The sequence below is a fragment of the Heliangelus exortis genome, chromosome 1 (assembly GCF_036169615.1).
Source record: "Heliangelus exortis chromosome 1, bHelExo1.hap1, whole genome shotgun sequence".
NCBI classification, from domain to species: Eukaryota; Metazoa; Chordata; class Aves; order Apodiformes; family Trochilidae; genus Heliangelus; species Heliangelus exortis.
In genome coordinates this window covers 158,968,767-158,982,654 of record NC_092422.1, presented here as the reverse complement: position 1 = coordinate 158,982,654, position 13,888 = coordinate 158,968,767, and the positions used below count along the sequence as shown (strand labels likewise).

Sequence of the window (13,888 nt, the reverse complement as noted above, 5' to 3'; positions counted from 1 at the left end):
GGCCAGAATTTCATTTATCTTCCATCTTGCAACTCAAACCACAAGATTTTAGCAAATTAATGGGTGTGTTATTTTAAAAGAAAGATTAAGAAACACTCATGAATGTAGGTCAGCAAGTATTATGTTGGAAAAAAACTTGGCACAGAACTCAGAGTCTGCATTGCCAGCACTGACAAGCCCACAGGCATCAAAGTCCTCAAGAACAGCCTAAAACCCAGGACTTTTTAAAGCGTGATTCTTGTTTCCTTTTACTTGCCTTGTAGAATTTGAGCCTTAAAAGTTTGTATTTTAATATAAAAGTGTATATTTTTATATACAGCAAAAATATAATGTTTTGCAGTGAACATCTAATGCTTGAATTTGGTGACAGTAGAAGCTGCACTAAATTATTCTAAGACTTGTACACACATACACACAAATAAATACTGAAAAAAACTTCTCAGATGGACTCAGATGTTAAAAACCCAGCACATAATAACTTTTCCTTCAGAAGGCATCCCTCTAACATGAAGGTTTGCAACCAGATGGGACTCAAAGCCTATTTCTACAAACATGGCTTTGGGAGAAAGTGCCAAGAGGCAGGTCTCCCTTCTCCCTTCAAAACATTATTTGTTTCAACCACTTGAGCCCAAAGGCACACCTCAGATGTATTAGTGCAGTTTTGCTAAGGTAAAATAGTGGTCAGAGCCTAGGAATCAATTTAAGGTAAGAATACCCCCAAGTAAAACATAGGGTAAACCAGCTAGTAAGTTTATCATAAATTGTTTAAAATGGCTCTAACTGCTAAAAGATTTGTAAAACCATTAAAAGGAATATTTCACTGACATATTGTCTCGTTTTGTTTCTTCAAACAAGGCTTCTCAAAGATCTTTTGACTTAAGGCCATGTAATGCATTAGCACTCTGAGACTGCTACTCTAACCAGGATAGAAGCTATTTGCTTTACAATACTGCTCTTGAGAAAGGGGAAAAAACATTATGTCCAAATAACATCAGTAGGCTAAAACATACTGAAGTCTAGGTGAGGTTTTACAAGTTAGATAATAAATTTTTGGCAAACATTCCACAATAGTTTTCATACATATGTGATCTACAGAAACTTGAAAACAATTGGAATTTCTTTAATGCAATATTGTCACTTACTATATGACTATAATACACAGTAACTTCTTTGCTAGAAATAGTGATTTTTAAAAGTTATTTTTTAAGAAGTGTTGATATTAATGAAATTTAAAACAGCAACTTTATTTTACAGTAAAATGTCAGTGACATAAATTAACTTTATCCTTTGAGACCATGCTATATATATTTCTCATGTCATTTAAGTCGTAAACAATACTTACAGCATTAAAAAAAGGCTTTTTAATTTCTATTACTATGTGTTTATAAAAAGAAGTTTTATGGTAGACCAAAACTGTCTTACCTGTTATAACTGATCCATCAGACCCTGGACCATTTCCCAGTGACTGGAACTCTGTTAGACTTAAAGCCCCAGAGCTATCATCACCTAGAGACTGAGAGAGGTCTTGAATGCTGTCCATATCTTGTAGGAACTCTCCAGATAAAGGGCTGCCTATATCATCCTCCTCCAAGGGAGTAAGGGGATAGAGCTGGTCTTCAGTGTCCACCATTTTGATCAAGTAGAGCAGTCACTTAAACGTCTTTACACTGATGAAAGAATAATTTAAAATAATTAACTTTTACTTACATATTAGAATATTTAGCTTTAAAAATATTTGAATCAGTTACAGCACACTGAATGCACGAATTCCTACCCAGTGGTGAAATAGTATACAACATTCTGTTGCTACAGAAGCTACATTCAACAAGAATCATTAACAGGACAGAGAAAAAAAAAAACAGTATACTTCAATATGAGTTAAAGTTATGACAAGATCAGTCTGCAGATTGCTTTATTCTTTGCTGACACAAGTTACCCACTGTGTTTCTATAGCAGGCGTTACGCACTTCCCACCAAAATCTATGGCGAAATAAAAAATATCAATATGCACTCATATTATGTTTGAGCAGTCTTTTCTCACCTTATCTAACAGGTTTAGATATGCTGATTTGGTATCAAATCAGCTGATTTGGTATCAAAGAGACTTCTCATCTCTTTTACATTTGTTTGATAGGTCTTATGACACTGCAGAGAACAAAACACTAAAATCTTTGTAGAAATGGGACAGACTACAGCCTTCTGACCAGCTCTGGTCAAAGAACACCTTCAGCAAGACTGCTCCAGCATGTACAATCCAATATAACTGTAATTCCTATAGTTAGTTTTATTTCCCATAGTGAATTAAAATTTTTTAAGTTGCCTTCAAAACCAGCCATCACCATCACCAACTTCCAGTACCAACACGGATTCCCAAGAAAATTTCACAAATTTTCATTTTTCTTCTACTGACTTGTCAGGTAAGGAGCTAGCAAATGTACAGCAGCATGTTACTCCTGCTGCATAAATCTACTTCTTTCAAAAGAAACTCATCTTTTACACTGGGAACCTATGACTTGTGCAGAAACCCCCACTGCTGCAGACTTGTCCATGAAATGAATGTGCAGGGGCAGCTGGGGAAGCTCTGGCTCTTACTGTGGTTACTGCTCAGCCTGGCCCTTTGTGCTGGACACATGCTCACTGCACTTCATTGTCGTGCCTGAAACTCCCAACCGCTGGCTATTTAGGGATACAAAAATGCTGATTTTACAATAAAGGTGCTATGTTGTAAGAAAAAAAACAAACCAAACAAAACAAACCCAACACCAACTTCCTTGATGTTAAAGTTTCTAATACCAGCTAATGCGATTCCTATGACACAAAGCATTTTCTATTAAGAAATCAGTGATTTTCTTTGGTAATCTGCAATAGATTCATCCTATGAGAATCAGGAATGTATTTTTGGAAAAATAAAAACATGCATTTTTTAGCTATGTAAGTGACAGAAAGGTTAACAGTTGAAAGTAAGACAAAGTGCCAACTACTGCTTTACATACTAATGACTAAAGACAGACATCACTTTTATTCAGTTACACAAAAAAAACCCTCAAAATGTTTTGAAGATATCTAGCTTCAATCAACCCTTTTCCTTTAACACTTGGGTTGATGGCAAAAAACTGACTTCAGTTATGTTTGCTTAACTTTTCAAGGTAATACACAGATATAGCTGAGGGCAACATGACCTACTCTAAAGAAGACTAATAGTTATGTTTGTAATAACCTCCAAATGCACACAGTCTTAAAATAATTTCTTTTTCAGTTGCACTTAGTGCACATTGCTATTCCTTTCTGCTATTTCATGGAAAAACAATGGTGCATATATATAACTCCTATAGTGCTTGCCAATGGGTTCACTACATGACTGTAAGTGAAAAAATTTTTAAAACTACCTGTTTTACTTATGGCTTTCTACTCCACAGTATGCACTGTTCCAGTTAATCAATGTTATTTAAAGTATATGGATTAGACTTGGAAAAATTTTCTTATGATTTTCAGAGTACACAGATTTTTAATTCTGATACCAAATGGCCATAGTTATACATCCTATGTACTCCTAATTAATTTTTAAGCCAAATGAATAGACATAAAAATTCTAACCTCTCAGGTACAAGGAGAGATTGAAATGGCAATGTAATCATATAAACAACAAAACTCTAATGATTAGAACAAAACAATATGCTCTATATATTCTTGGGCAATTCCTTCCAGCTGTGTACCACTGTACCTGTTTTTGAAAGAAACTATGTTGAGGCTAAAAAAACCAGTTCACTTAACAGTGCCTGGATAGATTATCTTTCCTGCAATTAATCAAAAGAGTACTGTTTCAGTATTTAGCTCTTAGCACATTTTTTCCAACCAAATACCACCGCAGAGCAAAGACACAGATTTTTCTCCTCAGTCCAATAGCTTACCACATACCTGGAAGGACAGAACTAAAAGAGTAGCAGACACAAACACATAGCAAAATCAAGAGCTTCTACTGATTTTACTCAGTTGACACACTGAAATGGAGAACTTTATATCAGGGAACACTGAAGATTTCAGGATCTGTCCAGCATAACTGAGATGATAACGTTTTCAGAAGACTAATTCTATTTTGATTATTAAAACTAAGCCAAATATAACAGACAGTTCTGAAGGCCAAAGACTGAAAGAATCACAAATTATAAGAATCAGGTCTCTAAATATCTGATTTTATAAACCAAACAGAATAGGTTTACAGTCTCCCTTGGACAGGAAAAAAATCCAGGTGCTGCACTATTACTTGCCATGTCACACTACAGGTACCCTTGGTAAAGATCTATTTGCCAAATTTCTTTGAAACTGGATAGTTTTAACTAGAAAAGGAAAATATGCCCTACATATGTAGCAAGTGAGAATGGGAATTTATCCATGATTTCTAACCAGTTAAGGACAACAGATATGTTACTGTTGATGCTACTTGGACATGTCACATTGCTGTTCTATCACTATGCACAGCTTGGCTGTATTTAAGAACAACAGCCAAATTCAGTTTTCCATTTTGATACATTAAATAGTCATTAGAACATTGTGCCAGATTGTCATCACTGTAATAGAATATTTATTAGCAATACTAGAGTTTTCAGGCACATCTCAACTTCTTTCTGAGGGAGCAGTTGAAAGACTGCTGCAGCTTCTATTTTAAGAGCATTCATGCTCATGCTGATTGTGCCTAATCATGACTGATTATTTTACAGTGGAACAGAACATTATATTTGAAACTGAAAGAAAATAACTTCTTTCACAGAGAAGACTTAAGTGTAATTGCTATCAGTTACAGTCCCTACAGAATTTCTGTAACCTGAAATGATTTAGTAAAGTAACTTTCTCTTGTAACTTCCTTTTGAAACTCAGCAGTTGTCCTGTCTCCAAGAACCACCTTCATTTCTCTTATAAATTCTACTGGCTTGTAGCCTGACAAAATATTAAGAAATACCTACATTTGACATTCATAAGCCTCACAGAAGACAGAAAATAGGAAAAAAATTTTGTAACATCTACAACCATCATTTCTGAAAAAAAAAAAAATCAGAAATTTTATGAATGAAGATTCTAAATAAAAGAGTACTTAAAAATAAAATAATCAGCCTAATGCTTTAGGAATGTGTGGTCTCACCCCAAAGGAAAATGGCAGAAATGATTCTAGATTATCTGACAAAGATTTTGTCAGTAAAACATCTGAAGCCACACTTCCAGTCACAAGAAGACTCAAGATGCAGAGCAATTTTGCAGAGGCAGAGTGCATTTTTAAAACATTACTTTCACAAAGTAGGAAAAAGATACAACTGCAAACATTTCTGATTAACATCGCCAGTTATTCTCTACTATTACTTTCAGTCTTGAGTATCTTTGTATAGTTTCTCTGTTGAGGCAGCATGAACCAGCTCAGCAAGACCTGGAACTAACTGCTGGGTGCTGTTATCTGACAGCTTCCAAACCATTACATTATGCACCTGATATAACTGGAAGATAATATAGTCCAGTTGAGAAATCACAGATGACTTTTATGTATTTCATTTGTGAAAAGGGGGTTACACTGCTGTCCCTGTGACATGGCTGTTTTGTGGAGAGGGAAAAGAGTAAAGAAACCTTGACCTAAGTTGTTTTTGTAGCGATAGCTGAGAATAGTAACAACTGTGCTCCCACAGTCCAAAGTGGACTACCAAATTTGTCTCCCTTCAGAGCCATCAGCAAGAGAGGAAGAAAGGAATGGCAGAGCATATGATCAGCACTGCTCCTCCAGTGTGCTCTTCATGATGTTCTCCCAGGCTAAAACAGTTGTTCACAGCACAGAAACATTATATTCCTCTGCAGATACGTAGCAAGAGCACACTACCCCGGGCTAGCTGGGGAGGTTCCAGGAGGCACCAGCCTTCTGTATCCAACGCTGCTTCAAGCTCCCTACTGAATCACAGCTCTCCAAGTTATGACTTCTTCATCCAGCCCAATATTTTGAAAAGATTAAGTGAAATCTATCTTGAAACAAAACAGGCATTATCTGACAGAAAAGCAAAGGGAAGGATTGATAGCTGGACTCTGCACCTGGTGTTGCCCAAATTGCACCATGCTTTTCCACATTTACAGTAAATATTTAATATTCAGCAGACTTCTTAGCTGAACTTCTGTAAGAACAACCTAACAGCTAGTGAAACATAAATGAAGGGCTTATTGTTTTAAGTATTGAATTACATACCCTTTTGTACTTTCAACCACTACTAGTAAATTACCACAGTTTAATCATTATGGCTCTTGTCAAAGATTAACCAGCTACCTTAGCAAGCACTGCCACTACATAACCCTTTCCAAAGACTGTCAAAATATAACATTTTCACTACTGAAAAAGTTATAACTTTTTTTTTCTCATAAGCACAGAAAATATTGACAGAAAATGTCTAGTTTTCTTGCAATAAACCATTTGCCATCTGTCTTCTCTATACATTGTGCATGTTTACACATGCATTTGCTTTCATTTGGGAGGTTTCACTTAGTATGTATTAATCCTTGTTTCTCTGAAAAAAAAAAAAGGGGGTGAATGAGTATTAAGTTAATTTCAATAGTATTCACAGAGAGTATTTTGCTTTACAAAAAAAGCTATACATATTGCAACAGTAGATGTGGTAGCTGCAGCACGATGACCCCACTCAAGTGTCTGTATGAGTCAGTATTTCTTCTTACTCTTAAGACTTCAGAAAAGTTCTGTGCCAGAAAGACATTGGCAGAGGATCTTCTCAGTTTCCCATATAAAATTTTAGCCTCCATACTCCCTTTCCTACACCCACATACAAACACACAGAAAGTAAACTGAAAACAAGAGAGTATGACGTAAAAAAATAAGAACATCTTTTAATGAGATTATAGGTTTAAGGACAAACAGGTTTTACTGGTGTTCTCTCACAGCCTGTTAGATCTGAGATATGTCTGTTTACAGAAGTCCTCCTTTCCCACCACTACACTTCAAATACCCAATGAGTAATTTACCTATAAACTTGAAGCAGATCTTAAGGAAACAGCAGTCAGAATACCAAAGAAAAACACCTTCTCATGCATCAATTGGTTATTTCCTTCATTTTTGGAGAAGGATGGTGAAAGGCCAAAACCCTGGCCCTTCCACATTTAATACTTGATGTTAGACATACTAGGTATAAACCCTGTAAGGAAAATGGCCTCAGAGATGCAAAGGTCTCTGAGAAGCAGTAACAAAGTCTGGGTTTACTGCATAAACAAATTGATCGTGTAAAGGGCTCGCTTGCAAATTTCAAGGTTAAAGTTGAAACAATCATTACCTCTGGGTCACTTTGAGAATGTTGTGGCTGAGCATAGCACTTATAAAACTAGTCCCTGTAGCAGATGATACTTTTAGAAAAATGAGGTGAACAGGAAGAGCCTGAGATATGTAAGTTACACAGTATTTCCAATATTCTGACTCAATACATAAAACAACCCTACTGAAAATAAAAGTAGCTTAAAATAAAATTTAGCACCTCAAATATGAAGTCAAGTCTCCTATCTGGGCAAAGATGCATGTTTTCCTCTCTATCCTGTGATAATACTTTGTAACCCTGCATACTAGTACTATTTTATATTTTACAAAGTATTAGGAATCTAAGACAAAGAATTTACTTTGCATGAGAGGATGAAAAATTTTCATGAGTCATCTCTTCACCAACACTGTCAATTCTATCCCCTCCCTTAAAAAAAACCCAAAATACAAAAATTTCATATTTTTTCCTTTAATCATACTCAACTAAGAATCAACATTACCATTAAAACAAATCAAAATTTACATATCTTAATTTTGAAAAATAATAATGAAATTGCAAATTTAAGTTCTTAAAAGTTACCTAATAAACTATGCAAGCTTTATTATGCTACCTTATTTTAATGCATGATGGTAGAATGTACATATATACTGCACAATGGGTTTTTTTCCCCCATATCACTCTCTTCACATCGGGCAGTGCATTAAATAGAAATGGACCTACACAGCTCTTAAGACAACCTGGTCTGTATTAGTCTGTAGCAGGAAAAAAACTTAATTTGTTGGTTGATCACAAAGGAAGAACATTATTTCCTTAAGAAAAGGGAGAAAAGACAATTCTCTTCCTACGATCCGTAAGTCCTTGAGGAACTGGAGGAACACTGAAGAGTTTCTTGAAGGAAGAACACAGGCCACACAGGCAAATCTACTGGTTTCAGAAAGAGAGGATCATGATGAGTTTTAATTCACTCCCCTGAATATCCTTCCCTAATTGCATTAGAAGGTGCAGAGATAACGCACTTTTAACTTCACGTGGGAAAAGTTGATAAAGCTTTTAAATGCTGCAAATATTTTGCTGATTGAGAATGAAAGTGGCAAAAGCAGTCTGAGGTTTTTTCGAGGTTTTTGAGAGCCTGAGGTTTTTCCTTTTGCACTACTCAGTCAAACCCAAGCAGAACTTACTGAGCCAGGCAGCAGCACACTTCTTTGGTCTCAGAATTTTCTGTCCCGTTGGATTTTAAAAGACATCCAAAAAGAGAGTGGAAAGGCAAGATTTCTCACAGAAAATCAACAATTTTTATCAACTTTGCCATAGAAGTAATTAGCCAACACCACAAGCAAGTACTTCTAAAGACAGGACTAAAACAGATGAATTAATGTGCTGTCAAGCAGTGAGGAGGTGCACGCAAGAGCAGTGCTGATTAATGGCAGGTCAGGTGTGAGCAGCACCACATGAGTGACTGACTTTGCACATTACACCAGGCAGAACTATTCTTCAACTAGAGATCTCCTCTCTCAGAAGAAATCTGGTTCTTCTGTGTTGCAGCACCAGCCCCTGCTAGCCCACCACAAAGCAAAGCAAAGGGTGACAGGGCTTATTTAGGCAAAATGTTGAGATTTTTAAATTAAGTTTATTTTGTGGCCAACGTAGAACAGATGTAGAAAGGTACAATGATGTTGAGCTCTTGTATCATGCAATGTACATGACATCTGGTTCCTACTGGTTTAACAAGAATCTCAGTTCTTAGGATGTCACTATTCTGTTATTGAGTTATTTTTACTTTGAAAAAATAAGGGAATTACCTGAGAAAATTATAAAATGTAATTTACAACCAGTGTTACAAATTCACACTTTTCCTGTTACAAAATATTTTTAAAAGTAAGAACATATGAAAGGAGAAACTAACATAAGCAACACCCGCCATGTGGCAAGAAGATGCTGAACAGTAAAACATTATCAGGATACAAATTCTGTAGAGAAAACAAGCAAGGTTTTTCAAAGAGGAGGTAGCCATACTAAACATGAAAGATTCCTTACATACATATTCAAGTGCAGGAGCTGCATTAATAGAAATTTGAGTCTCTAGGAACATCTGTTTAACATTAAATCTCTCCCAAGCAAAAATATAAAACCTCAATCTGTATGATTACAAAAACATTCAGTTAAAGGCAAGACATAGAAAGTCATCTTGGATTGCTGGACAAAATGCTGCCATATCTCCCTATGAAAGAGAACTTTGAATTGCTTGTAATTCCAGCATATACAAATACACATTTAAAAATTGAACATTTGCACCAATATCACAACTTGCAAAGACCAAAAAGCCCAAAATACCTATTGAAATAATTGCTTAACACTGCTCAGCTACAAAAATTCAGGCAGACCCTACACAGAAGCAGACAGAAAAAGAAAAAAAAGCAACCAATCAGCCAAGGAAGGGGGAAAAGCACAGACTGTAAAAATACAGAGAACAATGACATAATCACTAACAGTCACTATTCAGCTACTTTGCAGTTACTGAGCCAGCTTCAATCCCTGTTGGCATCTCTCTGTAGCTCCTTTCCAAGATTTAGTGGCACAGGGTAGAAGCTACTTCATGGGTCCTGACTCTCTGAAGTGGAGTCTCATTGCCTAGAATATATTAGAGAAAGATAAATGTCTCTGAACAGGGCTACTCATCTCTCTTTTAAGAGCAGCATTTCTGCTTTAAAACTGTTCAGCTGCTTCATAATTACATATTCACTATTGCCATGTTTTCTTTCAACTGTTTGACACATTCATTATACTTTGAATAGTTCTAGAAATTGTTTTGTCAAGATTAGTATTTAAAAAGTAACCAATAACAGGACCACAACAAAACTATTCAGGAAGTAATTGAAATATTTACCCCAAATATCATACCCTCTCACTTTCACACAGCAGATGCAATTACTGGAGAATGGAGAAAAAAATTACAAAGCAGAACTGAATTTTCAGCAAATGGACATAGAGGGGTCTTCATCTCACCAAATGCCAGGTACCTCACTTACATGTTTGGGATGAGTGAAACTCAATGGACTTTCCAGAGCCATGACCTCTTTGAGGCCACGATTACAAACGAAACAGCGGTACTTCTTGATCACATTGCTTCCCTGATCCAGTTCACTGCATAAGCCTTACAAATATTTGTGCTGGCTCACTGGAGGGACCAGAAATAAGCAGCTGGGGTGAGGGATACATGTGTTGCAATGCCAACAAATGCATGTGGATGTGCAGCCCTGAATCCTCTCTGAAGAATCCGATGATTTTATCAACAGGCTGGACCTTTGAACCAGGCACTTCCATTGCCTGAAGTAAAGCAGCCCTGCCTCTTAAGTCTCTGATGAGAGCTGAAAACTGCCCTATAGAGCAGACAGCATCTCTGTTAGATTAAGCAATATCATCTTTTCACAGAGCCATGGAACTGTCACACAGGCTGGGGCAATCATGCGCAGCCCAGTTACTCACAGTCCTTTCAGCAGTAAAACTCTCAGAGAAATTCAGTAAATTGGACATACAGGCATTTACTCTGAGTTGAAACAACATGCTCACATAAATAATAGAATAAAATAGTAATTCTGGTGTTGGAAACTCAAGGTGAGAGCAGTATCTAGCTCAAAGAAACACTTCAGGTGCTTGTAAAGAATAAAACATCATACTAGCGTCAAATAGCTTTGTAATGGGAAATTTTTAATTCAGCCCCTCAAGCACTAACAAGGAACTTCCTAAGTAGGAACTCATTTGAGAACACTTTGCATTTACTTACATGACTTTTACAATGACTTTACATTAGAAAATACATTTCATTGTATTTGATCCCCTGTATTATACTGACTCTGGCAGAGGGAACTCAACTTAAGATGAATAGAAATGCCACAGTTCCAGATTATGGGTGCAATGACATCTGAAGCCTGTCTTTAAATTAACCACTGTTAACCCTCTTAACAACAGGAGTCAGATTTGACTCAGCAATGGGACATGAAGGTTTTGCAATCTTCACCACCCAGCTCCAGAGTCAAGACTTACAGCTCTACCATCTCAAGGTTACACCTATCTGAAGCCACTCTTGGTTTTTTTTTTCCACATGAACAGACATCAGTTGCATCAAATGTGAGATTAATGAAATTTGCACCTGCTGGTTAAGGAAAATCTATTTTTCCTAGCTCACTTCTGTAAAGAGTGCAGATTGGGTTGTTGCTTAAACTCACAACAAACTCAAAAAGACTCAAGTCTGCACAGAATACTAATATGATGCTGGGATTTTTTTGTTTGGTTGGTTGGTATTTTCCCTCCTCTACTTGTGAGTTTTCACATCCAAAAGTGGTAATTTGGTGGTTTCTGTAATTGGGAAAAGGAAGACCTGCATTTCTCTCTTGTGAAAGCTGAAATGAAGTTGAAGTCAGAAGTAACTATATGCCAAAGTAGGGCTTTCAAATCTCTCTTTTCAATCTATGTCTGCTGAATTCTTTAGACTCTTTCAAGAGTTGGCTAGTCAGGACTTCAGTATCAGTCAATAGTAGTATTAGTTAACAGTTAACTATGTATTAATATACGAGGGCTACTGGTAACCTATAATGTTTTCTCTTTCACTTTACTGTTTTTTTGTTGTTGGGGATTGGGTTTTTTTGTTTGTTTTTGTTGGTTGGTTGGGTTTTTGGTTTCTTGTGGGGTTTTGTGTTTTTTCTTCGTGTTTGTTTTTTGAGTCTTTTTGGGTTTTTTTCAATAAGTGTTTGGGGCAGTGTCTTTTCTTTTTGCATTTTTTTCTGTTTGGTTGGGGTGGGCTTTTTGAGGTTCTGGATTTTGTGTTTTGTTTTTTTTTTGTTGTTTTTTTATAGTCCACTCTGATGTCAAGATGATTCCTGGCTTTAGACCAAGCAAAAACTGTCAAATATTTAAATGTAAAACTTAGTGTTAGCCTTTAGTTTTGCTTCAGCTTTTACTGTCAAGATGCTTAGAAATCCTTAAAAAAGAAGTAATTTGTAATTATTTTTCTTTCTCTATTTACCCCTTTTTTTGTTTGCATTTGTATAGTAAATAATGAGCTCTGACGTATGGTTGAGAATTGACTACAAGTTTAATCTATAGGGTAAGAATATCTTATTAACATGATATTTTAAAAAACCACAACAACCTGGACAACAGTATGAGGGAGGTTTATTCAATTTATTACATTAGGTACTACTGCACGTAAAACAAATATTCAGACTGGAGTTAATAATATCTACTATTTCTGAGGCAGTGAAGCAAGTATATTTTACTAACAAGAGAACCAAGAGAACACTAGGATATTTTTTTCTGCAAGAAACTGAACAATGGCAACATCTCAGTAAACACTTTGTTACACAGCATTCAGCTCCCTGATATGTGCTCTCTTTCAAGTTCAAATACAGTTCCACAAGTCCTGCTTTCAGCTCATAAGGGTTTCTAATAAACCCCCTACTTGATTGTTAGGTATACATTTATGCTTGCAACACATTCTCCCCTTTTATTTGCCTCTCTCCAAACAAACTCCAGGTTTTGTTCTTTATACCATGTGTTTCTATGTCAGTATCTCTTCAAGTCATTGTTATATTCCACACATCAGCAAGATTCAAATTATTACATGTTAATCATAGCACCCATAGCAATTTGCAATTCCAACTTTTACAGATTCTAAATAGTTCATAAAAAAATCTTGTAGGCTTTGAAACTATAAGAATTTGGTGTTTAACTCACAGATGCTCTGTCTCTTAGCTGAACACTTCTCTGAGAAGACCACAACTACTGAGAAACAAAGGTATGATGCATCATTTAAGAGCTGCTTCTTTACATGTTCATCAAAAGGTAGGATTTGATTTATGAATGATATTTGAACCAAAGCAAGGTCACATTCGGACAAACATGACATTTATGTATTTGCTATTTGATCCAAGATTCAAGGTCACGTTCACACAAATGTGTCATCTGACATATTTGCTGTATTTTTATTACCACATTAATGAACTCAACGCTCTCTTACTTTTCCCATGTGCCCAAAAACTCCTTACTCCTTTATTTGTTTAAAAGTCATCTTGCTTTTTTTCCCTGAGTTTTGCCATACTGTACAAATGTTTGATAAGCTAATTACATCAGCTAAGATTTTAAATTGGCTAACAGTTAGGAATACTGACTTCAGAAATCAGTGCTCAGATCGAGGCTAAGTCTGGTTGCAAAGTATGCCAAGAACTAATTGAATTTAAAAAAAAAAAAAACAAAACCAAACATCCCACAAAATGTATGTCTTATGAACAGCATGCCCATATTAGATATCCCAAACCATGATCTTTTTTTTCTAAAAGTAATATGTAAAAAGAGGTTTAAATGGTAAAGCTACAGTTGATTCTGTTGTGTACAGCATTTACAAACAGCCTACACATCTGTCCTAACATGCTGCTCACTGGAAACTAGATCCTCAAGACTGACTTGGAATGTTGCAATTGTTTCCTTACACGAGTGATCACAGCATCTCACATTATGCTAAGTGTGGCTTCTGAACAATTTTCTAACCATACCCTGATATTCTACAGAGACCCTATTTGTTGAAGGATAAAGATATCTGAGAGTAAAAGGCAAAA

At 36.0% G+C, this 13,888-nt stretch overlaps 1 protein-coding gene across 13 annotated transcripts in view; it reads right to left on the bottom strand.

Moving 5' to 3' along the window:
- Nucleotides 1-13,888, bottom strand: part of PPARA (peroxisome proliferator activated receptor alpha) — a 42,520-nt gene that overhangs the window by 18,196 nt on the left and 10,436 nt on the right. For 7 of the 13 annotated variants that reach the window (XM_071733320.1, XM_071733319.1, XM_071733325.1 and 4 more), the window contains one exon: nucleotides 1,423-1,667. In XM_071733320.1, coding sequence (XP_071589421.1) covers nucleotides 1,423-1,630 — 208 coding nt within the window. In that variant the 5' untranslated portion in view covers nucleotides 1,631-1,667. Of the gene's footprint in view, nucleotides 1-1,422; nucleotides 1,668-2,041; nucleotides 2,146-9,767; nucleotides 9,909-10,306; nucleotides 10,359-13,888 lie in introns of those variants that run through there. The other 6 variants (XM_071733323.1, XM_071733328.1, XM_071733322.1 and 3 more) reach the window with 3 other exon arrangements.